The sequence below is a fragment of the Musca autumnalis genome, unplaced genomic scaffold, assembly GCF_047663935.1.
Source record: "Musca autumnalis isolate F117 unplaced genomic scaffold, ASM4766393v1 scaffold_2, whole genome shotgun sequence".
Taxonomy (NCBI): domain Eukaryota; kingdom Metazoa; phylum Arthropoda; class Insecta; order Diptera; family Muscidae; genus Musca; species Musca autumnalis.
The window spans coordinates 133569044-133596099 of record NW_027411755.1 but is presented as its reverse complement, the minus strand read 5'-3'; the positions used below and the strand labels follow the sequence as shown (position 1 = coordinate 133596099).

General features: G+C 36.8%; 3 protein-coding genes across 12 annotated transcripts in view; 2 read left to right on the top strand and 1 right to left on the bottom strand.

Moving 5' to 3' along the window:
- Positions 1 to 27056, bottom strand: part of LOC141394647 (uncharacterized) — a 992399-nt gene that overhangs the window by 542462 nt on the left and 422881 nt on the right. The gene's annotated exons all lie outside the window — the stretch shown is intronic.
- sala (spalt-adjacent) lies at positions 4193 to 4947 on the top strand. The gene is made up of 2 exons (XM_073969387.1): positions 4193 to 4321; positions 4396 to 4947. Exons 1-2 carry the CDS (start codon positions 4307 to 4309, stop codon positions 4828 to 4830), a joined length of 450 nt encoding a protein of 149 aa, XP_073825488.1. The 5' UTR covers positions 4193 to 4306; the 3' UTR covers positions 4831 to 4947.
- Positions 15150 to 15741, top strand: LOC141394650 (uncharacterized). Its single transcript, XM_073969388.1, has 2 exons — positions 15150 to 15218; positions 15287 to 15741. Exons 1-2 carry the CDS (start codon positions 15204 to 15206, stop codon positions 15659 to 15661), a joined length of 390 nt encoding a protein of 129 aa, XP_073825489.1. The 5' UTR covers positions 15150 to 15203; the 3' UTR covers positions 15662 to 15741.

Sequence of the window (27056 nt, the reverse complement as noted above, 5' to 3'; positions counted from 1 at the left end):
CAACCGAGATATCGCAAAAGTCAGTAATATTTCCATTTTTTTGTAATCACGCTACAGGTTGAAATTTTGGGGGCCCCACAGAGAGAGAAGTCTATTGATTTCGGTGATAGTCGGATAACATTTAGGGGTCGGAATGGGGAAAAACTCATGTGGAGACAAATTCAAAGTTTTATTCTTTGTGAATATATCGGCTTCTAGTAGGGGTATTCAACGGTAAAGCCTGTCAATGGAAGATGAAAATATAACATTTACATTGGTGTAAAGTAGGTTGGCCAAGGTGGTCAAACAAGGGAGGTACCACAATAGTCGGTAATGCATCCACTACTTCCATTTTTTGCAATCACGCTACAGGTCATAATTTTGATCGGATGGTCACGAAATTTTGGTTGCTTATGGGGGTCCCAGAGAGAAAGAGGCATATTATGTTTGGTGGTAGTCGGATTATGTTCCCTAAAAGAAATGTTTACCAGTGAAAAGCTTATGCACAGGGGTAGTGGTGTAGGGTACCACATGGTCGGCCCAGTCCCGACTATAGCCTTTGCTCACTTGTTTTTCACATGAACATTGAGGATGTCCGAAGAAAGCATTCTGCGAAAAATGTATACATTTGACTGTTTTAGTTATCTAAATGTTATACACATTTTATTTGTATAACATTTATCGTATCGGGACTTTCAGGAAAAGTTGGTCTTAATATAACGTATACCTACTTTGGGTATTAATTACAGCTTGTAAACTCCTGGGATTTAAAAAAATACAATTCGAAATGTCATATTTTATTGGTGTTTGTGCCATTGATCTTTATTAAGTCTCTCATATTAGTTGGCTGTCTTATTCCCGACTTCTGTCTTCAGATGAACCCATAAATTTTCAATGGGGTTAATATTTGGACTTTGGACTTTAGTGTCGATGTCTTCGTTGTAGTTGTATAACAACCAAGTCCTACGTATATAAGATTTACGTCTGTCTAGACTGTCTTGTATTGGTAGAGTTTATATCATAATTTCAGTGTCCAAAAACCCAATGTTGACGTTGTCGAATAAATAATTTTTCAATGTTTCCTCCGAAATCTGTATTTTACCAAAGCCCTTGCTTTATATACAACCCCATGCCACAGAAAAACGGATTGTATAGACAAAGGACTGCTCCCACCAACTTTATTAACATTGAGTTTGTTGACAGAACAACTGAATTAAAAATACAATTGTAATCATATTTTGTTCAAACAAAAACTGTATGGGATTAGTTTTTGACGAAATCTACATCCTCAGATAAATGTATAAATGAAAATATTGCATTTTTTTTAAATCGCCTAGTATTTTTGTTTGGGTCGGTTAACAGCATATAACATGATGCGGTGCTCTTGAACCAACGTTAAATGAAAGGAGCTTACACCTGGGAATAAAAAAATCGCCTGAGCGCTTTTTAAACAAATCAGGGTCAAGGTTCACATTTTTTGGGGGTTTTTAGGTTTTCACGCCCTATCAAAATGGAATAAAGAAATTGTTGTAGCATCGAAAATTCTTTTGTAAGATATAGATGTTCAGATTAGGACAATTCACTGACTGTATCCATATGAAACAATGTCATGACTGCAATTTCCCTACTTTAACTTATATATCGCAAAAATGGTATAACCTAGGAAAAAATTACGAAATTTTCACAGCTATAAGATTTTTTAGTCCCATTTTGACAATACATGCTGTTTTCAAGCAAACTCGCGAAAACCTAACAAAAAACCTAAAACTGTGACCAGAACTTCTATATCTCAAAAATGGTAAAATTTAGGAACAAATGGAATGAGTAATCCTTTGTCTATACGATTCATTTGTTAACATCGATTTTGTTTTCAGAACAACTCAATTAAAAACACAATTTTAAAAACATTTTGTTCTAACAAAAACTGTATGGGGTTAGTTTTTGACGAAATCTACATACTCAGATGTGAAAGAAAATCTTGCAATTTTTCTCAAAAATCGACTTCGAAAAATGTTGAGTATTTTGGTTTGTTTCTGTTGACAGCACTCAACATGAGTAATCCTTTGTCTATACACTTCATTTGTCTATGCCCTTACCATAACTTGCAGTTCTCCGAACTTTACAGAATGTATTGCATTTTTATTTTCCAAGGCTGTGAGAGGGTTGCGCCATATTTTTTGGGTTCCGTCGTAATAGTGCAACATAATTTTCATCTCATCAGAAAATATAACGTCATCAAAGTACTTTAACGGGCTTGATATCTTCTTAGTAGCAAATCTGATTCGTTGCTTTATATTTTGCGGGAGAGAACTTTTTCCTAACCCTTCGTGATGAATACTTGTTATGTAATACTTTTCTGCCTTTTTCACGTAACACACATACTCCAAAATCGTTTTCAATTACAGAACCAATCTTTTGTCTCTGGTTTGGGACCTATTATTGATTTCATTAATTATTTAGCCATTTCTTCAAATTACAGATTTTGAAATTGAAAATTGAATAGTTATGACTGTACATCTCCATATACGATAAAATTCTTAATTGCAAATAAATCGTGGTAATATGCACCATTTTATTGCACTTTCATTGATTTGCAAACATTTAGTTATTACCAAAAAGTCAAGTCCATACAGTTTTTAGTTGTTGTTATTTCTGGCCGATTTCTGAATTTATTCCCCTAATGTTGTCTTCAACAGCAACTCATTTGTTCAACAAACCCAACATTATTTATTGAAAGAATTTTTGTTTTAATTTTAAATTGAAAATCAAAATTATTACAAATGCATCGTTTGTAATCATTTTTTCTAACTGGACTTTAACGAATGAAAATCTTTTGTGCGACACCTGTTATGTGAAAACAAAATCAGGATCGGTTTGTATTTTTTGCGTAATTGTCTTTCTATTATTTAGTGGTTTACGATAAAATAAGTGCGCCTAGAAGTAAACTACAAATTTTGAAATTATGTGTGATCTCTTACGATATCAAGAAGTTAATTTGACACATGTCTTGCAGAGGGCCAACTAAGTGAATAAGTACGTAATAGTAATGAAAAATAAGGTTAAAATAATTTTTGTTGTTGTTATTTTTTGGGGTTCCAGGACGAATTTTCTAAAACCCGGCCTTATCTCGCACATTTGCATCAACAGTGACCCACTGGTAAAATTTCAAGCTCCTAGCTTTAGCCGTTTTGGCTGGGCGTTGATGATGAGTCAGTCAGTCAGTCAGTCAATCACTTATCACCAAGCTCATTTATATATATAGATAGATCTGATCTAATGCTGATATAATATGGTACACTTATTACTAGACCAAATTCTGTCATACATTGGTACAGTGTTTGGTGCAGAAAATATGTGAAATCGGCCGATAATATATATGTACGCTATATCCAAATCTTAACCGATATAATTCGGCACATTTATTTCTACACCAAATTTAGTCACACATCGAAATTCAAATGAAATCAAATTTCATCGAAATCAATGATATATAGAGTGTTTTGTGCAGCTAATATTTGAAATCGGCCGAAGATATATATGCGAGCTATATCCGAATCGGAACCGATTTCTTATAATATGACACATTTATTTATAGACCAAGTTCAGTCACATTCTAAATTTCATAGAATTGTCAGTTTTAAATGACAGCTTTGTTGTTGCTTGCTAGTGTGGCCGTTCATTTTTGTCATTTATCATGCAACCACAAAATGTTTTGTGGTTGCTGGATGGTTGGATTGTTATCGATACTTGAGAAATATCGACATTCAAAACAGACAATGTGTACCCAGCTTAAGTGTAACATCATTCCGTTAAAATTATTTTGCACTTTAACCCAGTCCAACGATATGCTTAAAATAAAAAATATTATTGGTTGAAACTAAAAATTAAATCTAGTTCCAAGAATTTAAATGTGTTTGTTTTAATGGGATTTTACATAACTTCTATATATTCAATAAAAGTGCGTTTCACAAATCAATGAACAATTGCCTTGTTAGTTGTTTTTTTAATAATATAAATAATCTGTATTGAAATTATTGTTAGATGCGTAATCAACATCATCATGATCAACCACATATGAACTACTTCAAATGTGTGTCACTGTCATCATAATTATGTTCTTTAATGTGTAAGTATGTATTAATTTAACTGAACTGATAACAACTCATCCCAGCTGTGGCTGATATTGAAATTCCCAAAACAAAGCGAGATAAAGATTTTTAATAGCATATTATTTTGAATATAAAAGTAAATGAAATTGACGATTTTCAAATAGTATCTCAACAAAATTCTAAAGTAGAAGTCTACAGTGAAAAAAAGAAGAAATAAAATGGCAAAATTATTTGTAAGTTGAAAATATTTCGAAATCCAAGTGAATTTTAAATAAAGAGTACTATTTATATTTTTCCTATCCTTTAGTTGATTGTTCTGTGTGCATTGTTCGCATATGCCATGGCCGGGCCAGGAGGTTACGGTGGTAACGGTGGTTATGGAGGTGGTTCACATGGTGGTTCTCATGGTGGCTCTCATGGAGCTGGCGGTTTTGGTGGCCAACAAGGTGGTGGTTATGGTGGTCAACAAGGTCATGGTCATGGCCATGGACACGAACATAATAACGCCGGATTTGGTGGTTCTCAAGGCGGACATGGTGGACAGCATGGTGCCGGTGTCGGTGGACAACAAGGTGGCTTTGGGGGACAACAAGGTGGATATGGTGGACAACACGGTGCCGGTTTTGGTGGACAACAAGGTGGCTTTGGGGGACAACAAGGTGGATATGGTGGACAACACGGTGCCGGCTTTGGCGGTCAACATGGTAATCAACAAGGAGGTTATCGCCAACATGGTTATTAGAGTGATATATTAAAAACGCATATAAATATATGTATGTGTATGTATACGAGTATGTGTACCAACTGTGATGAAAACTGCGAATATAATTTAAATAAAACAAAAAAAAATAAGAAATAATTTTGTTGTTTATTTTTAAAATTATTGATGTGTAGAAATTTGCAAAGGTGTTTGAGTTTCAGAGGGATTAAAGTTTAATAACACTTTTATAAAGTATTTGCTATAAAGAACTTTATATTCTTCTTCGAGGCATATAAAATAATCAATAATGTATAAAATATGCCAACAAATTTTTTACTACCACTTTCAATATATCAGGCATTAGTTTTACCGAAATCTACATCAACTCTGAAACTTTTTTTATGTTTGTATTTATTTGTAAAACGGAGTCGTGAAAAATGCACCCCGTTCGTTACATTTGTTAGATGTCCCTACCAGGGTTTCGGAGTCGGAGTCGGAGTCGGAGTCTACGAGTCGGAGTCGAGCAATTTTGCTGGAGTCGGAGTCGGAGTCTGAGTCGAAAAAAATATCTCGACTCCGACTCCGGGCAAAATTTTTTCCACGTTATAGATATATAACCTTAAATTTGGAACAAGAACGTTCTTTTAAAATCATTATTTATTTTAAAAGAAAGGTATAAGAAAATATGTATGCAAATTATATATTATACTAAGTTAAAGGACAATTCACAGGATACTTACTATCCTCTGAAGTGTAGTCTATTCATTCCTATTTTGTTGATCCAATTGATTCGTTACATTTTTGCAAACAAAAGTAAAGTTCTATGACAATCGTATTAAGATTGGACCTTTAACATCTTTCGTCAGAAGTCTTACTGGTCTTCTCACAAAGGTCTATTGGTATTCTCAACTTGTTTTTTATGAGAAGTCATCGTTGTCTTCTATTAAAGACATTGTGGTCTCTATGGGAAATCTTACTGAATACAATGTGACACATTGAGTCATGACATAATGATTTTTTTGATTGATCCTCATCAATCATTGAGAAAATAGCTTTATGTCTCTGTTTGGAGATATTGTTTCATCATTTTTAGATGAATGTTTTCAGTTAAATGGAATGAGGAACCTTTATGTCAAATATGCTGTCCTTCTAGCTCAGTTTCTTCCATGTCCTTTTTGTTCTTGAACTCATAAAGTAAAACAAAATGAAATTTTCTACAAAAATGTTCCACCGAAAATAATATGTAGGTTTCCCATATCCAAGAAATCGATATTGTCACGTTTTCATTGTCCTTTATCAGATTTACCCGTTACTTTCTCAAAAAAAAAAACCTATTTTTATGTATTTCGGTAAATTTTGCATAATCTATTAACTATATATCAAATTCATATGGTTGCGCTTCTGAATTAGGCATCATAAATGTTGGTTAACGACAGATTCATCACGCCATAACTCAGAAGTCTGACAAACGGCGAATCTTTCATCTAGGATTCATTAAATACTCAATGAGGGCTTTAGATTTAGATATTCAATAACAGAATCTGTCCGAGTTTTCTGCACAATCAATTGCATATACGAAATTCAATGAAATACATAATCATAGAGTTTGCATGAGAAAGGATCGGGTAAAAGCGATAAAGGACAATAAAAACATGACAACATCGATTTCTTGTCCTAGTGAACCGACCCTACATAAAATTTTCCTAGCAACATTTTCGTAGTATATTTTCATGCACGAAATCTCATCGTTTGCTAATTTTTCAGTTCCAGGAAACATCCATCCGCCTACGTGCTGAGTGGTGTACACAATATATCTCAAATATTTCAATAAAATTATCCACTCCACACAAAAGTTCAAAATGTGAGCGCTGAATTTTGGTATAAGGGGTGATCCCTATTTATAAATTTCAGAAAAAAGTTGAAAGTATAAATAGCATGGTCAAATTTTTAAGTCAATCGGAACAATATTGCCTCAGTATGAGCGTTAGATGGGAACAATTTATTTTATTTTGTAGGCAGCATATAAACCTTGTCTTTCTCGAAATCGGCCACAAAAATATATGTCAATTGGTTTATTAGTTTTCGATCCGAGTAAGGAAAAACTAACACATTAGCCTATATAGGCCAAAATATAGGAAAAAGTTAAAAAATTGTGCACATTTTATTAATTTTTAGTGCTATAGGAATTCACTCTCGGAGTCGACGCGGAGTCTGAGTCGGAGTCGGAGTCGTGAAAAAAACTCGCCTGGAGTCGGAGTCGGAGTCGAACCAAAAATACCTCGACTCCGAAACCCTGGTCCCTACAAGTACATAAGTCAGTTTGTACATCCCTACAGCGCTCCGGCATCAATACTACCAAAAAAGAAAAGCCTGTTTACATTTCCAAAACATTGTTATAAAATAATTTTGGAACATTTGTGAGAAGAATTTTTTTTAATGGTGTGTTGTTGGATAACCTTTCGAAAACTTAACTGACGATGGAAGACAATATAGAAAAATATAAGAACGCCTTAAATGGAGAGCGGAGGAAACAAACACAGTCGCGATATGTACAAACATATGTACACTTCCGAATGCCGCCCTGAGAACAGCAACAGGGTGCCTCCTCGTGACTCCAGTGGACCATTTACAGGAGGAGGCAAATATTCTTCCATTACAGCGACACAATCAAATGCTTTCGTTGCAGTACCTGCTAAGGTGTTACCGAGAGAGCCATCCCAATCATCATACGGTGAAGAAATTTCATAATTTGTGTTAATATAATAAAGTCCGTAATATTTTTGTTTTACACAAATAATAAATTCTATTTATTTATTATGGGATATTTTGCAATGACTTGCATTTTTATTGCATCTTTGAACTGCGTAAAAACACATTCCGAAGAGTGTCTTTAAACTACTTCCAAAGTACGTGTCTTGGAACATTGGACTGTATCCTATTCTATTCTGAAGGGTTACTTAAAATGCGATTCCAAAAGGATATTTAAAACGCAGTGCCAAAGAATTAGTTAAAATTCAATGCCAAATGGTTAGTTAAAATGCAATGTTAATGGAGTGCATCCTTCAGTAGTCACGCTTCTGAAAATATAATGAGTGAAAATGCATAATTTGATGCACTTCCAAATCACTTGTACATATGATTTAACTCCATCTTTGGAGGCAAACTTTTTGCTGGGAATTTAATCAAAATAATATAAAATATGTTACAGGTAATATCGACGGAAACAATCAAGTACTTCGTATGCTGATAATATGGATCATATAAACAAATAAGAACAAGTAAGACCGGCGTACAATGATTCAGAAATCGATTTACGTGGGCAAAACCCCAATTTTTTGTCGTCACTGATAGTTAATATCGATATGGAATTCGATAGTAATCATATTGAAACTAAGGAAACCAAAAAATTAGTTCAAAATATTGGAAGGTGTGGGCGTGGTGTAAAAACGGCAACTTTTCTCCATTTTAGAAAATATGTAATTTTTTGCAAATTTCTGGAGAAAGAAATAGCTATTTCTCGTTTCAATAAATAAGCGTAGCGTTTACATATTGTGATTTATTTTATTTTTCTTCAGGTATGGAATTTTAGTGAAATTCAAAATTTAGTGGAGTACAACCTTTAGGGAACAACATGGAACAAGGTTTGGTATTCGCAGAAAGATGCCCGAGAGTGTTATCTTTCTGCCCATATATACTTTTACGGTCCAGCTCCGTCCGTTTAACACTTTTTTAAATTTATTGAAATTACATGGGGATTATTACGGATTATTTTATTGGTCAATAAGTAAGAACGGCGTTATGCTCGACCAGACCGAGCTTTTACAAACTCCACCACGAGCTGTATAAAAAAAATAATGCAACAATTAGTATAATTTTGTTTATGAAAGTAATAAGCTCTTCCGCAAAGCTAACAGAAGAATATCGCTTCCTTTAAATATGATTTGATATGTAAAATATGGAGGTACCTTGATTTTGGGAATATACCAAAATATGAACCTATATTGAAAATTTTCTTTGTGGAGCTTTTCTCCCCAATTGAGAATTTGAAATACCAAGTTACTGTCATTACAGAAGAGTAATCCTTTAAAAGACTTCACATCAAGCGGTATCGTAGTACCTTGCTATCTGAGAACCTGCAATACGTCTTCTACGTGAGTTATATTAAAACGTGGATCTATACCAACAATTATCTGTAGGCATGTTTTATAACCATATCGAATACTTAATGCCAATTTTTCAGTCATTTCTGTGGAATAATTCGCTTGAACCTTCAAAATACCGAAAATCGCGATGTACTTTTCTATAGCGGATATATCAAAACTTGGACAAATACCCAGCTAAATTTGAAGGAAAGGGATCCATGCGATGACGTGATTTCATGGCATCTTTTGCATTCGTTCAAACGAACTCGTGAAAGATCCGATCTTTTCATTAGCATTTGAACCAATGCAAAGGAAGTCGTGAAAGATCCGATATTTTCATCAGCATTTGAACCCATGCAAAAGAAGTCGTCAAAGATCCGATCTCTTCATCAGCATTTGAACCCATTCCATCGATCCAATAGAGACGAATTTTGTGTTTTTATTTATACATATTTTTCTTAATATATGAGATTAATTATTTACAATACGGAGACTGGAAATCACAACCAACGTTGTTAAAACTATCGTCGTAATGATAATGTCAATGCAAAGGGTTGGTGGAAATGACATGCCAAAACATTGGTGAAAATGACATGTCAAAGCATTGGTGTAAATGACATGCTTTGGATCCAAAAATGAATAGCATCTTTTGGGGTCCACGCTCATATAAAATTCATCAATGAAGATGCTAAAAAGATGACATGCCAGATCACTTGCACCCATGATTAAATGACATCTTTGGCATCGAACAGTTTGCTGGGTATCGACAATTCTTCACAGGAATGTTGTTGTTATTGTTATTGACAAATTTCTGATTGAAAGTTTTGTAGCCACAAGGAAGACTAAGTACCAACTTCAGCTAGTTCAGTGTAATAATGAGGCTAAAACCTCTAAATAACGAAAACAGGAGGTATCGTTCTACGGGGACTATACCCAGCAAAATGTTCGATGCCAAAGATGCCATTCAATAATGGGTGCAAGTGATTTGGCATGTCATCTTTTTAGCATCTTCATCGATGAATTTTATATGAGCGTGGACCCCAAAAGATGCTATTCATTTTTGGATCCAAAGCATGTCATTTACACCAATGCTTTGACATGTCATTTTCACCAATGTTTTTGCATGTCATTTCCACCAATGCTTTGGCATGTCATCATCATCAAGCCTATTGTAAATAAATAATCTTATATATTTAGAAAAATGTGTATAAATAAAAACACAAAATTCATCTCTAATGGATCGATGGAATGGGTTCAAATGCTGATGAAAAAACCGGATTTTTCACGACTTTCTTTGCATTGGTTCAAATGCTAATGAAAAGATCGGATCTTTCACGACTTTGTTTGAACCAATGCAAAAGATGCCATGAAATCACGTCATCGCATGGAACCCCTTCCTTCAAATTTTGCTGGGTATCAAATCGTGAAAACGCTGGACATATACCGAATTTTACCCAAAAAATCGGAAAGTGCCGTCCAATGGGCGCAATAGAAAAACGTGGAAATATGCTGACAAATTTCTGGGGAAAGTTGTGTAGGCGCAAAGAAGACTAAGTACAAATTTTCAGACAATTTGGTATAATGATGTGGCTATAACCTTCAGAATACCGAAAATCAGGAGGTTCCTTTCTATGGGGGCCATATCAAAACGTGAACCTATACTGATAAATTTTCTTGACGGAAGCTTTGTAGTCCCAAGGAAGATTTAATATGAAATGTAAGCCATTTCGGTGTGATAATGAAGTTAAAACCTTCCAAATACCGAAAATTGTTAGACGGTAGACCGACGCGGGGCATCTGAACCAACTTTAAATGAAAGGAGTTTACACCTGAGAAGTTTTTGCGGATTCTGAAACTACAAACTAAAACCGTAAAAATGTGACCTTTGACCGCGATTTATTTAAAAATCCCTCCGGCATTTTTTGTTTATTTATTGTTGTCTTCTTAGGGCGAAGGTCATTATTTATGAAAGTTTTTAATTAATTGAATGAATCGAGATAACATTGCCTAAGGAGTTTCTATTTAAACAAGTCAAAAAGTATCAATCGGCTTTGCCTACTGAGATATACCCTCAGCCCGTGTGAATTGAAACTTCCATCTATTAACAATGTGAAATGTAATACCGGCTACGCAGATTTTAAAAGTATGAACTTGCTGACAAAAAATATATTTGGTTTGAAGCTCAAAAGTGTTGCGGGCCACTACGTTGTCAGGAAGCATGGAGGTGGACTTGCCCACGAAAAACATAATATCGCTGTACACAGGACCATAAGGAGTATCATCGGCATACATTTTCAAAGGATTTTCGAACAGATCCTAAACTGCACTTAAACAAAAAGTTTGAACTTTTGTGGGTGAAGGCCGCTATCGACCATTTCTGAAGTAAAACAACATTTGGAAAAGATATTAGGAGATCCAAAGTTTAGATGCTTGATCCGTTCAACAGTAGTATTTTAGTGAATTTTTTTAACTTTTGGGGGAGGCAGGTACCAGCAGTTGCTCACCGATAGGGCCCATCTTCGAACCTAAACAAAGTATGGAAAAGTATTACGAAAGCCAAATTTTGGACCGAATCGGAAGTATGGACTTGCCCCTGAAAAAACTTGTACCGTCGTAATAGCGGCAGCGAATGCAGGTTGTTACAACAAAAGTCAAAGTGATTCGAGAAGGCTTTAAACTGAATTTTTTTCCTAAATTTTGTGTGGGATGTACCTGAAAGAGTTGACATATATATTCCATATTCAAACCTGTAGTGCGATTCTCCAACTCATTTTTTGAGTTACCGATAAATGTCGGTAAAATTAAAATGCTTATATTTTCGGTAATTAACGACGTTTTTCGGTAAGTTAGCGATGAATAAAAAGCAGTCGTAAAGTTCTACCGATAGCAAGTGTTGTCAACTTTTTTTTAACTTTTCATTTAAAATTTTACCGATTTTTGTCGGTAACTCGAGAAATGAGTTATAGAATAGCACTACTGATTTATGTCTTTGTGAACAGCTTTTAACTGCCGACTTAAAGCAATCAAAAGTTTGCGGGGGAGCTACATAAAGAAGTGGACCGTTATGGCTCATCTCCGAAATCAAACTAACATCGGATAAGATATTACGATGGCCCAATTTTGGACCGAATCGGCAGATCCGTTCGAGAGTTATCTTGCCCTCCAACCTCCTCACACGGTGTCATAGGGGTTTTTTTTTTGCACCTTCCAGGCTATTTTCTTAGGAAGTATGGACTTGCCCCCTGATGAAACTTGTACCGTTGTATGGGGGGAGTGAATACAAGTTGTTACAACAAAAATCGATGCGATTCGAGAGCTGGTCCTAAACTGAACTTTTCCAACATTTTGTGTGGGAGGTACCCGAAGGAGTGCAATGTATTACTATGGCCAAATTTTAGATCCAATCGGTTAATCCGTTCGAGAGTTATCGTGCGCTCCAGCCAGCCAGATAGACGGACGGACATGGCTAAATCAACTCCAAATTGTCTGAAACGGATTTCGTCCAAACATACTTGGGGTCTAAAACCATTATTTCGATGAGGCACATTTTGCCCGTATGAAAGTGTGTATACCCTCGATAGCATGAATGCTGAATTCTAGCAAAGTGCCACACACCGTTTGACAGTTTTTAGCCTAAGAGTACTCAGGACAGTTTGACATACGACCATGTGTTGGGTTGTTTACAGTGGCTTGATTGAGACACCTCCAAACCATGGTTTTTAAACGTTTTTACAGCATCTTCTGGCGGTTGCTGATATTTTTCGGTTCATACGCATAGTTCCATGATTCGTCGCCTGGATCCATCTTATAAACACCTTTTGAGGCGACGCGATAGTATTTTTCTCACGGTATATAGCACTGCGTTCTTGCAATATCCATTCACACACGGCTTAATTTTTTCTTGCACAACGGCCATTTTTGGACGACCCTCACGAAGTTCGTTTTCTTTGGCAAGTGTCTGCAACGATTGAATTCACTAAACCAGTTTTTCATTGTGTTATGGGATGGTCCTTTATCGACATACAAAGATTTAATTTGCTCGATGCTCTCTTGACGTGATTATTTACGTCGGAAGTTGTGAAAATTTAACGGAAGAGAAAGTTTACAAGTAAATTCCATGTTTTTGCAAAGTGAAAACTGTCAACATAGGTCAATGTTTTGGTGTAGCCCCCATATAACGGTAGCTCTCGATTTTTGGTATTTTGAGGATTTTAGCTAAAAATGGTGGAGGGTATAAAAAGTTCGGCCCGGCCGAACTTAACACGTTTTTACTTGTTTTTTTTTTTTTTTTGCAAAGTGATTTTTTCTAGTTACTGTAAACAACTCAACACATGGCACGGTGTGCCTTAACAAATTTAAATGGAAGGTGCTTACACCTCGGAAGTTTTTGCTGATTCTGAAACTACAATGCTCATAGATGAGAAATATCACGAAACAAAAAAAAAAATCGCCGGAGGGATTTTCAAATAAATCGCGATTTAAGTTCACATTTTTTGGGGTTCTTTAGGTTTTCACGATTTAGTTTGGAAACCGCGAGTTCTATGTAAATGGGTCTAAAGAAAATGTTGTAGCAGACAAAATTCTCCACAAGATTGGCCTTTATGATATTTTCGTAGGTTTTACCGTTTTTGAGATATAGAATTTCAAATTGAGACAATGCACTGACTGTATCGCCTCCTTATAAAACAATGTCATTACTGCAATTTCCCAAATTAAACTTATATATCTTGAAAATGGTACAACCTAGAAAAAAATAAAACATCCAATCTTGTAGAGAATTTTCACAGCTTCACTATTTTCTTTAGTCCCATTTTGATATGACTTGCGGTTTCCAAGTAAAATCTTGAAGACTTAAGATAAAAACCTAAAAATTTGAACTGAACCTCTATATCTCAAAAATGGTAAAACGTATGAAAAAACCTAAAGGTCAGTCTTATAGAGAATTTTCACAGCTACAACATTTTCTTCAGACTCATTTCGACACGACTTGCGGTTTCCAAGCAAAATCGTGAAAACCTAAAAAATCTCTAAAATTGTGAATTTTGATCGCGATTTATTTAAAAATCCCTCCGGCGATTTTTTAAATTTTTTTTATTTTTCTTATCTATGAACATTGCTGTTTCAGAATCCGCAAAAACATCCCATGTGTAAGCGGTTTCCATTAAAAGTTAGTTAAGGGGTACTGTACATAATATTGTTTTATAAGGGGACGATACAGTCAGTGCATTGTCCCAATTTGAACTTCCATATCTCAAAAACGGTAAAACCTACGAAAATAACATAAAAACCAATCTTGTGGAGAATTTTCTCTGCTACAACATTTTCTTTAGACCCATTTACATAGAACTCGCGGTTTCCAAGCTAAATTGTGAAAACCTAAAGAACCCCTAAAAATGTGAACTTAAATCGCGATTTATTTGAAGATCTCTCCGGCGATTTTTTTTGTTTCGTGGTATTTCTCATCTTTGAGCATTGTAGTTTCAGAATCAGCAAAAACTTCCGAGGTGTAAGCACCTTCCATTTAAATTTGTTAAGGCACACCGTGATGGTCGTAAGTGAAATTGAGCTGAGCACGCTTAGGCTAAAAGCTTTTCAAAGAAAATGTCAAATGACGCCTGGCGACACTGCGTGTTGTCTAGGCAAGAAGGTTGACCCTCGTATGTGTTTTAGTTATGTGGCGCATGTTTTCCAGCCTAGCTTATCACCTCTTATTATTTGTTTTGATATTTTATTATTAAAGACGTTTTGTGGGAATCACCGCTTTCAACACACGATCTATGCAATCGTAACATATGTTTACAACATACCCATAGTTATTCAGAATGTGATGTTGATTGTAAAATTTCTGACCGTGATATGATTAAAATGCGTCTTTAATAATGATTCAGACTTCTCAGAAAATTTTAATATTGCCTCAAACTCAAAATATTTGGCAATTTTGTTTTAATCTCATAACCACAAGCATTTCAAAACAAACCAAACATCATAAATAAATTCTCAAAAAAAAAAAACAATGACTGTTCAGTTTAGAGGTCAGCTTTGCCTTGAGTGATAAGAAGACAAACCAAGCACCACACAACCGATGATACATACATTGAAACACTCATTTTATGGACAAATATTTTGTTTTTTTTTTAAGAAACAAAAATAGTTTTTCTGCTTTTCTATGCATATAAAAGGGACTGCGTTTTGCGTTTGAATATCATATTCAATTTCAACAACAAACTATACAGTTATTTCAAATCTGAAAACGTTCTAGTTCAACCAACCAAAATGGCAAAATTATTCGTAAGTAAATTTAAATGTTGATTTTAAGTGAATTCTAATAAAAGTCCCAATTCTTAATCCTTTTTCAGATGATTGTTTTCTTCGCTTTGATTGCCCTTGCTGTGGCCCAGCGCGGAGGTTATGGTCAACAAAATGGTGGCTATGGTGGACAACAGGGCGGCGTCCGTGGACAACAAGGCCATGGTGCTGGTTTTGGTGGACAACAAGGGGGTTACGGTGGCCAACAGGGACATGGTAAACAAGGTGGTTTCGGAGGACAACAAGGCCATGGTGCCGGTTACGGCGGACAACAAGGTGGTTTCGGAGGCCAACAGGGCCATGGTAAACAAGGTGGCTTTGGAGGACAACAAGGTGGTCGCGGTCAGCAAGGTGGTTTCGGAGGCCAACAAGGTCAACACGGTGGTCGTGGTCAACAAGGTGGTTACGGCAAAAGTGGTTATTAATTTATTGAAGGCGTGCTATTTGTTATCGACCGAGTTCTTAGTGTGTAAATAAATTGATTGTTATGTGGATGTAAAAGAAATATTTTTTTGCAATGTGGGTGGATAAAGGACATACATAAGGAACAGTGGCGTATATTATGCCTGGGCATATCAATATGGGATGTGACAAAATATGATAGATATTTCAATTAAAAAATTAGTGTCAAATATAGTGACTCATTGAAAAGGTACAAGCTTTAAATAAACAGAAAGTTCAACGATGAGAGCAGTTTGGCTACATCGAGGAAAGTGTGAGGAAAATAAGGTCATGAAAAGGGTTGAGGTTGCAGAAATCTCATATGTCAAAATAGATAAAATGCTAGACCTTTAAAATACCTGAAATCGACGGTAACCGTCGTTATATGAGAGGTATCTGAAACGTGGACCTTTATTGACAATTTATTGCACAAATATATTCAAGACATCTCAAATCTGACGGATCAGTTATTTGGGAATCATACCACAACGAAAAATAATTGACATGTATATTGTCTCCTATTGAGTATCAGGACAGCACATTGGAAAATATATTCATAGTTGGTTGGTAGAGCAAATATTCATGACTGAACCACCAAGTAACAGGTGTGTTCTCGCAATTAACTTTTTTTATACCCTCCACCATAGTATGGAGGGTATATTAAGTTTGTTTCTCCGTTTGTAACGCATTGAAATAATCATTTCCGACAGTATAAAGTATATATTCATGATCAGCATAAAATTCTGAATCGATCAAGTCATGTCCGTCTGTTGTAATCACTCTAGGGTCCACAATAATTGAGCTAGAACGCTATATTTTTGCACCAGCGTGCCTTTTTCCATAGGTAGATCAAGTTTGAAGATGGGCTATATCGGCACACGTTTTGGTATATGCCCCATATAACAGTACCTCCCGAGTTTAGGTATATTGATAATCTTCGCTACATTTTGGAACAAACTACATTTGGAACAAACTATGTACTTCTCCACTAAATGTCAACATAGGTCCATATTTTGGTATGGCCCATATAATGGTACCTCCCTATTGTCGGTATTTTCAGGATTTTAGCTACTTTTTTGACGCAACTACCTCTAATTTTCAGCTTCCTAGTGATCCCAAAACTCCTCCACCGAAAATTTTAAACATAGGTTCATGTTTCCGTATAACTCAAATATAACGGTACCTCCCTATTACACTGTGAACACAAATTTTGGGGCAAAGATAATTCCTTTTGGAGATGAAAGCCCTTGGTGAGTATATTAAGAACCCCGAAGGACAGATCCGCCGTGAGTCGAACTTCCGCGTTATGACGTGATGAAGTTTTTGTTGGAGACCCTGTAAGCCATCAGGAATTAGCGTTATATCTTTGTTCACTGTTACTTTAGCTTATCTTTGAGATGACATGTCTTCAGTCAAATCGAATGAGGATTATTTTCGTAGAGCACTTCGACTTTCTAACTCGCTTCCTTCAATTTTCGTCCTTCATTTTAAGAGCCGCTATAAAAGTACCACAAGATGACGTTTTTCAGCTTCGAAATGTTCTGCAAAAGTGTCGCTCAGAAAATTTTAGGTACGGCTCTTGACAACTAATCGCGTTTTGAGAACGAAAGACAAAACACCTAAACTTTGGTTTTCATGGCAATACTTACTTTGTGTTTGCTTTAAAACAACTAAAACAATTTAAAAGTCATACACGAGTTTAGTTGTTTTTCTTTCGTTTTCATTTCGTTCGACATAGTGAAACAGGCTGTATAGCTTTTGGGGTATTTGTAGTCGAAAAAATTATTGTGGAAAATAAACTAATTATTCCCTTTTTCTTCAGAATAGCTTATGATATAAAAAGATATAAAAAGTTCAGATATAAAAAGTTCAGCCCGGCCGTACTTAACGATCTTTTACTTGCAATCTATATTTTCGTTCTAAAATGGCTGTAATTTGGCATTAGGGTTTCCAGTGGTCAGAAAGAAAACTAATTATAATATTTTAGTCAAGTATATTCCATGGTGGAAGGTATAAAAAGTTCGTTTCGGCCGAACGTTAAGCTATTTATACCAAAATGCGTCTCGTCAAAATAATGTTATCAGACCCCAAGTCTGTCTGGCTGGCTTGAGCGCACGTTACCTCTCAAAAAGATCAAATGGTTTGAACTTAAATTTGGCAGTCGTAATATTTGTCCAAACAAATATCATATGCGAAGGTGGGCCATATCGGTGCATTTCTTGGTGTACCTACCCCACAAAAGGTCAAATTTTTCGCAAAAATGGTGCGCATGATAACTCTCGAAGATAGTAAACGATTTGGTCAATACTTTGCACATCGTAATATTTCTACCAGACATAGATTAGGTTCGGATATGGACTGTAGCGTTGCGCTCCTTCGGGTGGCCCCTGTTGAAGACAGCCTCTCAAATCTTTGAACAATTCTTTTCCATAGGCAAACCCATACTACATGAGAAAATAGCACGAAAGCTGTAAAAAGCCAATACGGCCACAATGTGTAGTAGCTCGTACGCGATACAAATCCCAAGCCGAATACTGCGTTGGTCCAAACTTTGCATATCGTAATATTTCTGCATACCTTATATAAAGTTCGAAAATGGTGATTTTTGGTCCACTCCTTTCGGTACTTCATCCACAAAAATTCAAAATGATACGTGTGATATTAACATCAACATTGTCCGATTCGATCTCGTAATATTTTGTCCAAATTTACATGGTGCTCATTAAGCAACTTTAAATGGAAGGTGCTTACATCTGGGAAGTTTTTGCGGATTCTGAAACTACAATGTTCATAGATGAGAAAAATTAAAAATACAAAAAAATCGCCGGAGATCTATTTAAATAAATCGCAATTCAAGTTGAAATTTCTAGGGGATTTTTATCTTTTCACGATTTTGCTTAAAAATCACAAGCCCTATCGAAATGGGACTAAAATTTTGTAGCCATGAAAATTCTCTACAAGATGAACCTTTATGATAATTTCGTAGGATTTACCGTTATTGAGATATAGAAGTTCAAATTGAGACAATGCATATACTGTATCGCTACCTTATAAAACAATGTCATACATGTTGCGCCTTAACTAACTTTAAGTCAAAACCGCTTACACCTGGGAAGTTTTTACGGATTTTGAAACAGCAAAGTTCATAGGTGAGAAAAATCCAAAAATTAGAAAAAGTCGCTATAGGGATTTGTAAATAAATGACGATCAAAGTGCATATTTTTAGGTTTTTTTTCGGTTTTCACGATTTTGCTTGGAAACCGCAAGTCCTACCGAAATAGGATTAAAGAAAATGTTGTAGCAGTGAAAATTCTGTACAAGATTGGCCTGTATAATATTTTTGTAGATTTTAACGTTTTTGAGATATAGAAGTTCAGATCAATCATTCAGATTTTTTTCTCAGGTCTTCAGGATTTTGTTTGAAAATTCCTATCGGAATGTGAATAAAGAAAATGTTGTAGCTGTGAAAATTCCGTTTCCAAGCAAAATCGATAAAAAATTTAGAGACCCTTAAAAATGGCGACTTGAAACGCGATTTATTTAAAAAGCGCCCACGCGATTTTTTTGTTTTTTTTTGATTTTTCACATCTATGAACATTGTATTTTCAGAATCCGCAAAAACTTCCCAGGTGTAAGCACCTTCCATTTAAAGTTGCTTCAAGAGCACCGTGTTTAGTCTAAGTTCGAAAATGGTCGGTCCACTCCACAGGGTACCTTAACAAAAGTTCAGAATTTAAGTGCAGTTTTTTTGTTGTTGTTCTGTTTACGACAATATTATGCTTTTGTGGACTAGTACACGCTTCTGATTATAATGGCCTTAAAGCTCTAATTTCTTCTTTCATAAATTTCAATTTTCATTGCAAATAGAAATGTATGTGTTTAGCAAAAATCGACATGCATATACATACATACATATGACTTACTTACTTAACTGGCCCGTTACAGAACATTTGTTCTATAGGCCGAACTAAGAAGAGATCTCCACTCCTCTCTATTTGTTGCTTTGCACTCTGGAATACCGCGCCTTTTCATCTCATCATCCACTTGTTTGCTCCATCTATTCCTTGGCCTGCCAATTCTGCGTGCACCGCCATGTGGCATGTATTCATACGCCTTTTTAGCCGGTTCATCATCGCTCATTCTTATGATATGGCCTAGCCAACGCATTCGCTGCATCTCGATACGTTTAACTATATTGATACAGCTCGTGGTTCATGCGACGTCGATATTCACCGTCAACGCAGATTGGTCCGTAGATCTTTCGAAGAATTTTTCTCTTAAACACACCAAGCACTGCCATGTCTGCTTGCGCAAGTACCCAGGCTTCGGAGCAATACATCAGCACGGGTAGTATCAGTGTTTTGTAGAACGTTATTTTTGTTTGACGAGATGTGGCTTTGTTTTTAAAGTGCTTACTTAGACCAAAGTAGCATCTGTTGGCCAACACAATTCTTCTTTTTATTTCACAACTGATGTCGTTTGTTGTGTTTACGGAGGTGCCGAGGTAGACGAAGTCTTTTACTACCTCAATATTATAGGAACCAACTTCCACAGTCGGTCCGAGCTCAATGGACGCATTGCGCGTCGACACCATCAACTTGGTCTTCTCACCGTTTACCGCCAGACCCATTTTAGCAGATTCTCCTTCGACCTTTATAAAGGTATCAGTTACTTCTTTTACTGATCGGCCCATGATGTCTATATCATCAGCATAAGCAAGTAACATGTGACTATTGGTGTAGATTGTGCCACTTCTTTTGACGTTTGCCTCTCGTATGACCTTTTCTAGCAGGATGTTGAAGAGGTCACACGAAAGGCTGTCTCCTTGTCTGAAACCTCTTTTGGTACCAAACTCTTCGGAGAGGTTCTTTCCTATTTTAACTGAGGACCTCGTGTCAGTTAAAGTCATTTTACAAAGCCGGATGAGCTTTGCGGGAATACCAAATTCAGAATGGCTTGGAATACCTTTGAACGCAGCGGGCTGTCGAAGGCTGCTTTATAATCGACAAAAAGGTGGTAGGTGTCGATCTGCATCTCTTGGGTCCTCTCCAGGATTTGCCGCAGGGTAAATATCTGGTCAATGGTGGACTTGCCAGGTCTAAAGCCACATTGGTATGGTCCAATAATCTCGTTGACCATAGGCTTTAGTCGTTCGCACAATATCCCTGACACGATCTTGCAGGCAATAGGGAGTAGACTTATGCCCCTATAGTTAGAGCATACAGTCTTATCCCCCTTCTTGTGGACGGGGCACAGGATACTCAGGTTCCAATCGTCGGGTACTCGTTCTTCCTGCCAGATGGTGCTAACTAGCTGATGAATACACCTTATCAGCGTGTCGCCTCCGGTTTTGAACAGCTCGGCTGGTAAGCCATCGGCCCCTGCTGCCTTGTTATTCTTCAGCCGATTTATTGCTGTCTTTACCTCATCTTGGCTGGGCGGTATACATTCAATACCATCTTCTGGGATTGGGACTGTGGTATCTTCGTCGTCTTCGCTGCTATTGGATACCAACAGATTTGAAAAATGTTCTTTCCATATCCTGAGTACACTATCTGTATCAGTTACCAAATTAACTTGCTGGTCTCTACAGGACGATGTGCCTGTACCAAAGCCATCAGTTTGATGCTTGACTCTTTGGTAGAATTTTCGGACTTCATTCTGGCTCCTGTACATCTCGATTTTTTCACACTCCCGCTTTTCCATCTTTCTCTTTTTCCTGCGGAAAATACGTTTCTCCTCTCTTCTTTTCTCCCTGTATCTCTCTCGTGCGCTACGCGTTGCTACGGATTGTAAAGTAGCCTTATATGCCGCATTTTTCTCTTCGGTGGCAGTACGACACTCCTCATCATACCATGGATTCCTTGGTGGAGGTCTCTGGTATCCAAGTATGGATTTTGCGGCTGTTTGCATGGAGTGGGCAATGCTTTGCCATTGCGCTGATATGTTATCGGGATGAGGAGTGCTTTGATTAAGCAATTGGGCTAGTTGAGTGGAATATGCTGTGGCTATCTGTTGTGATTGCAGCTTACCGATGTCTAACTTTCGTGTTGTGTCTGTTCGTACTTTGTTTGCTACGTTTAAGCGGGTGCGTACCTTTGCTGCAACAAGGTAGTGGTCCGAATCAATGTTTGCGCCTCGGAACGATCGTACATCCAACACGCTCGATGAATGTCTTCCATCTATCACAACATGATCAATTTGGTTTCTTGTTTTCTAATCTACATATGAACATATACAAATTATTCGGAGGATATTGAAATACTTCTCACATTCACATCATAAATCACTATACAAATACACTAATACTTCGATTTGCCTTAATAATTGGTTCCGACGAACTTCAACGCAATGCGAAACAACGCAAATCGAAACACACGTTTCCACGTGTTTGTGTGAAGAATTTGTTAATTGGTACCAAAATTGTTCTATTAGATTTGTTTTCTAAATTTTTCACTAAAAATTCAAGCGAATGTGGCTGTTAACATTTAATGGAACAAATGTTATATCAATAATATTATTATTAGTATGTAATGAATATTAAAATCAGTCTTTTTACGAAAAACTTAACTAAAATATAAAAAAAGAATCCGAATAAAATTATTTATTCATTAAAGAATTCTCACATTAAGCAAATGATTCATGGCATTTTATTTCTGTTTTATTTTTAATCGAATAAATTTTTTTGGTAAAAATATTTATTTATAACAATTAATTGCATCTCCTATAGCCAATTGGATTAGATTACCGCTACTATTTTCTGAATCGTTTAAAAATATTTTTCTGCGGTAATTTTACCTCTAATGCATGTTCCGAAGCAATGTAAAATAAAAAATCGTTCCTAATTGTTTTATTGTGACGTTAGGATCCCATGAAAGTCCTGTTCATGATATTCAAAGTCAAATATATTTATTTTAATTTAACGCAAATCGAATATGTAACGCAAATCGAAACAACGCAAATCGAGGTATTAGTGTACATACATAGACACGTAAATGTATATAGACGATGCTTTCGTTTTAAAAATGGAAAAGCAAATCGTCATTTCAGATCCTGCCTATATAAACATGAATTTGGGAAAATCAATAAGTGTTGGTATAATTAGTTTGCTGTTCATTTCTACAATAATTATCATCATACAGAACTGCACTTCTGCCTGCCTGCCTGATATACATACATACGAGTATGTATAGATGATTTAAAATCAAACAACATGTTTCGATCCATTTACCAATAGCATTTATCGGCTGTGTGCTTTTCAATACGATAATTATAATTCACATTCTGTATTGACTGCCAGTCCTTTTTAAATTCAATAGCAGCGTATCAAGGCTATTTGTGTTATATTTATTTCGATTTTGTTTCGAAGGTTAATTAGCAGTTCATTAAGTTTTAAATACTGCATTGTGATTTGAAGACAATATGAAAACACCTTCAACAGTTGAACTTGGATTAAATGGATGAACAAAACTCAGTTGTGATTGAAGTTAATGGAGACTTTTTAATTTTAATCTTGTTTATACCCTCAGCCTCTAGGCTAAAGAGGGTATATATACTTTGATACGATGAACATGTGTCTCATCAAAACAATGATTTAAGACCCTATCGGAGGCAATTCGTTTCAGACAACTTGAAGTCGATTTTGCCATGTTCGTCTTCCTGTCTCTCCGGCTAGCTGGAGCGCATCGAACGGCTTAACCGAGTTGGCCCAACATTGCTTCTATTAATATGTTGAACAACCTTAGATCAAGCTCGAAGATGCGTCATATCGGTCTACTACTCCGGGTACCTCCCCCACTAAAGTTCAAAATTTTTCGGGAAAATAGTGCTCACGACAACTCTCAAAGGGAGTGACCGACTTATTTACCTGTTCAAATTTTGCTATCCGTTTTATGCGAATTTATCACTAAACGGCTCTAAAGAATTTAAAAATAACAAAAATCTTAGTAGAATTCGAAACTTTTTTTAAATTTAAACCAACCACAAAAACTACAAAAATTTGACGAAAAAAAATAATAGCTCCATTATTAAAAATACTTTTAAAATTTTAGAAATTGGACCAATATCTCACTTTATCTACTACTGATTTCTTCTTCAGTTGATGACGTTAGTACCGCCTGGGGATAGGCTTGGTATCGAACCGAGCGGATTCTGGCATTTGTTGCAGGATTCTTCCTCAAGGACCTCCAAATATGATTTTATGTTCGTTGGTTTTGATGCTGTTGTTGCCTTATTGACCTTAGTTCACAATTTGTTTGATTTGTCATAGTCTAGGAACAACGTGCCACCACAAGTTCTTTGACTTTCTTTGACAGATTATAACCCAGATTATAACTGTGCATATGTTTTTGGAAGGGCCAAACTAGTGCCAATTTATCTTCTAAATGAAATAGAGTTATATTTTCCAGGATTTCAACGAAAACAAGTTAATTCTTCACAGTTTCGTTGCCATGTATAGGGTTTAGTCTCTAACGACAAAGTCAGATCCATACTATTACGGTTAAACAATCCTCTGTTAATGGACATTGTTATATATTTTTGGTTCCATTCCGAGCTTTTGAGGAAATCTAACTGAGAAAAGAAAATATTTTCCTCCAAACATAAATATTTAGCCCCACATCTACATAAAACATTGTTCCAAAGTTCTTCATAGTGGTGCTATTATTGTTTGTGAATGTTTTGGTATATTTTTATTTTCAATATTTTTAGAATTTTATCTACATTTTTTACCGAACTAATTGTGATTTGACGTTCAAGATTGCTTACTTACTTACTTAGCTGGCCTTTTACAGAACATTTGTTCCATAAGCCGAACTAAGAAAAAATCTCCAATCCTCTCTGTTTGCTGCCGTATTTTCCCAATCTGGGATATGTAAAAAAAAAAAAAAAACATTGTTCCACAACATCCCATACGGGACAAGGGAGACTTCTCTCATATCAATGAGTGCACCCCGATTCATATTTAGCTCAATGATATGGGACCTACAGTTTACCGCCGAGTCCGAACGGCGTGTCTTAAGACACCACTTGTGGAGAAGTTTTTCAAGGCTTAAATACTCAGGAAATGTCGCCAACATTACTGAGGGGTATTTTGCCACCGCTGAAAAATGTTTGTTGTTGCCTGGCCGGGGAATCGAACCCCCGACCTTCTACGTGCAAGGCGGGCGTGCATACCATTGCACCACGGTGGCTGGGATATGTAGCTTTCTGATATCTCGTTTGACTTGTTCCATCCAACGAAGCTTTGGCCTTCCAGATCTGCGAGAACCTCCATGCGGCCCGTATTTATACGCCTTTTTAGCGGGTTCATCATCACTCATTCTTATAACATGGCCTAGCCATCGCAATCGTTTGTATCTCGATTCGTTCAACTACATTGATGTCATTGTATAGTTGATACAGCTCGTTGTTCATACGACGCCGATATTCGCCGTCAACACAGATTGGCCCGTAGATCTTTCGAAGAATTTTTCTCTCGAACACACCAAGCACTGCCTTATCTGCTTGAGCAAGTACCCATGCTTCGGAACCATACATTAGCACGGGTAGTATCAGTGTTTTGTAAAGTATTACTTTTGTTTGACGAGAGGTGGCTTTATTCCTAAACTGCTTACTCAGCCCAAAGTAGCATCTGTTAGCCAACACTATTCTTCTTCGTATTTCAAAACCGATGTTATTTGTTGTGTTTACGGCGGTGCCGAGGTAGACGATGTCCTTTACTATCTCAAAATTGTAGGTACCAACATTCACAGATGGTGCGGGGTTAGTGGACATATTACGCGTTGATACCATCAACTTGGTTTTTTCGCCGTTTACTGCCAGACCAACTTTAGCAGATTCTCTTTCGACTTTTGCAAAGGTGTCAGTTACTTCCTTTACCGATCGACCCATGATGTCAATGTCGTCGGCATAAGCCAGTAACATATGGCTGTTCGTGTATATCGTTCCATTTATTTTGACCTTCGCGTCTCGTATGACCTTTTCCAGCAGGATGTTGAATAGATCACACGACAGGACGTCCCCTTGCCTAAACCTCTTTTGGTAATAAACTCTTCGGAGAGGTTCTTTCCTATTTTAACTGAGGATCTCGTCTCAGTTAACGTCATTCTACAAAGCCGAATGAGCTTTGCAGTAATACCAAAATCAGACATGGCTTGGAACACCTTTGAACGTATAGGGCTGTCGAATGCTGCTTTATAATCGACGAAAGATGGAAAGTGTCGATCTGCATTTCTTAGGTCTTTTCCCAAGATTTGTCTCAAAGTAAATATCTGGTCAATGGTGGATTTGCCAGGTCTAAAGCCGCACTGATAGGGTCCAATAATTTCATTGACCATAGGCTTTAGTCTCTCACACAATATGCCAGATACTATCTTATATGCAATCGGGAGCAGACTTATGCCCCTATAATTGGAGCACACAGTCTTACCACCCTTCTTGTGGACTGGACATAGGATGCTCACGTTCCAATCGTCGGGTACGCATTCTTCCTGCCAGATGGTGCTAACTAGCTGATGCATACACCTTATCAGCGTGTCGCTTCCGGTTTTGAACAGCTCGGCTGGTAGGCCATCTGCTCCTGCCGCCTTATTATTCTTCAGCCCGTTATTGCTGTCCTTACCTCATCCTGGCTGGGCGGTATACATTCAATACCATCTTCTGGGATTGGATCTGTGGTATCTTCGCCATCTTCACTGCTATCGGATACCAACAGTTTGGAAAAATGTTCTTTCCATATCCTGAGCACACTATCTGTATCAGTTACCAAATTACCTTGCTGGACTCTACAGGAGGATATGCCTGTACCAAAGCCTTCATTTTGATGCTTCACTCTTTGGTAGAATTTTCGGACTTCGTTCTGTCTCCTGTACATCTCTATTTGTTCACACTCCCTCTTTTCCATCTCTCTCTTTTTCCTGCGGTAAGGACGTTTCTCCTCTCTCCTTTTCTCCCGATACCTCTCTCATGCGCTACGCGTTGCTACTGATTGTAAAGTAGCCCTATATGCCGCATTTTTTTATTCGGTAGCAGCACGGCACTCCTGGTCATACCATGGATTCTTTGGTGGAGGTCTCTGGTATCCAAGTACTGATTTTGCGGTTGTTTGCATGGAATGGGCAATATTTTGCCATTGTGCTGATATGTTATCGGGACGAGAAGCGCTTTCATTAAGCAATTGGTTCAGTTGAATGGAATATGCTGTGGCTATCTGTTGTGTTTGCAGCTTAGCGATGTCCAACTTTCGTGTTGTGTCTGTCCGTGCTTTATTTGCAACGTTTAGACGGGTACGTACCTTTGCTGCAACGAGGTAATGGTCCGAATCTATGTTTGCTCCTCGGAACGATCGTACATCCAACACGCTCGATGAATGTCTTCCAT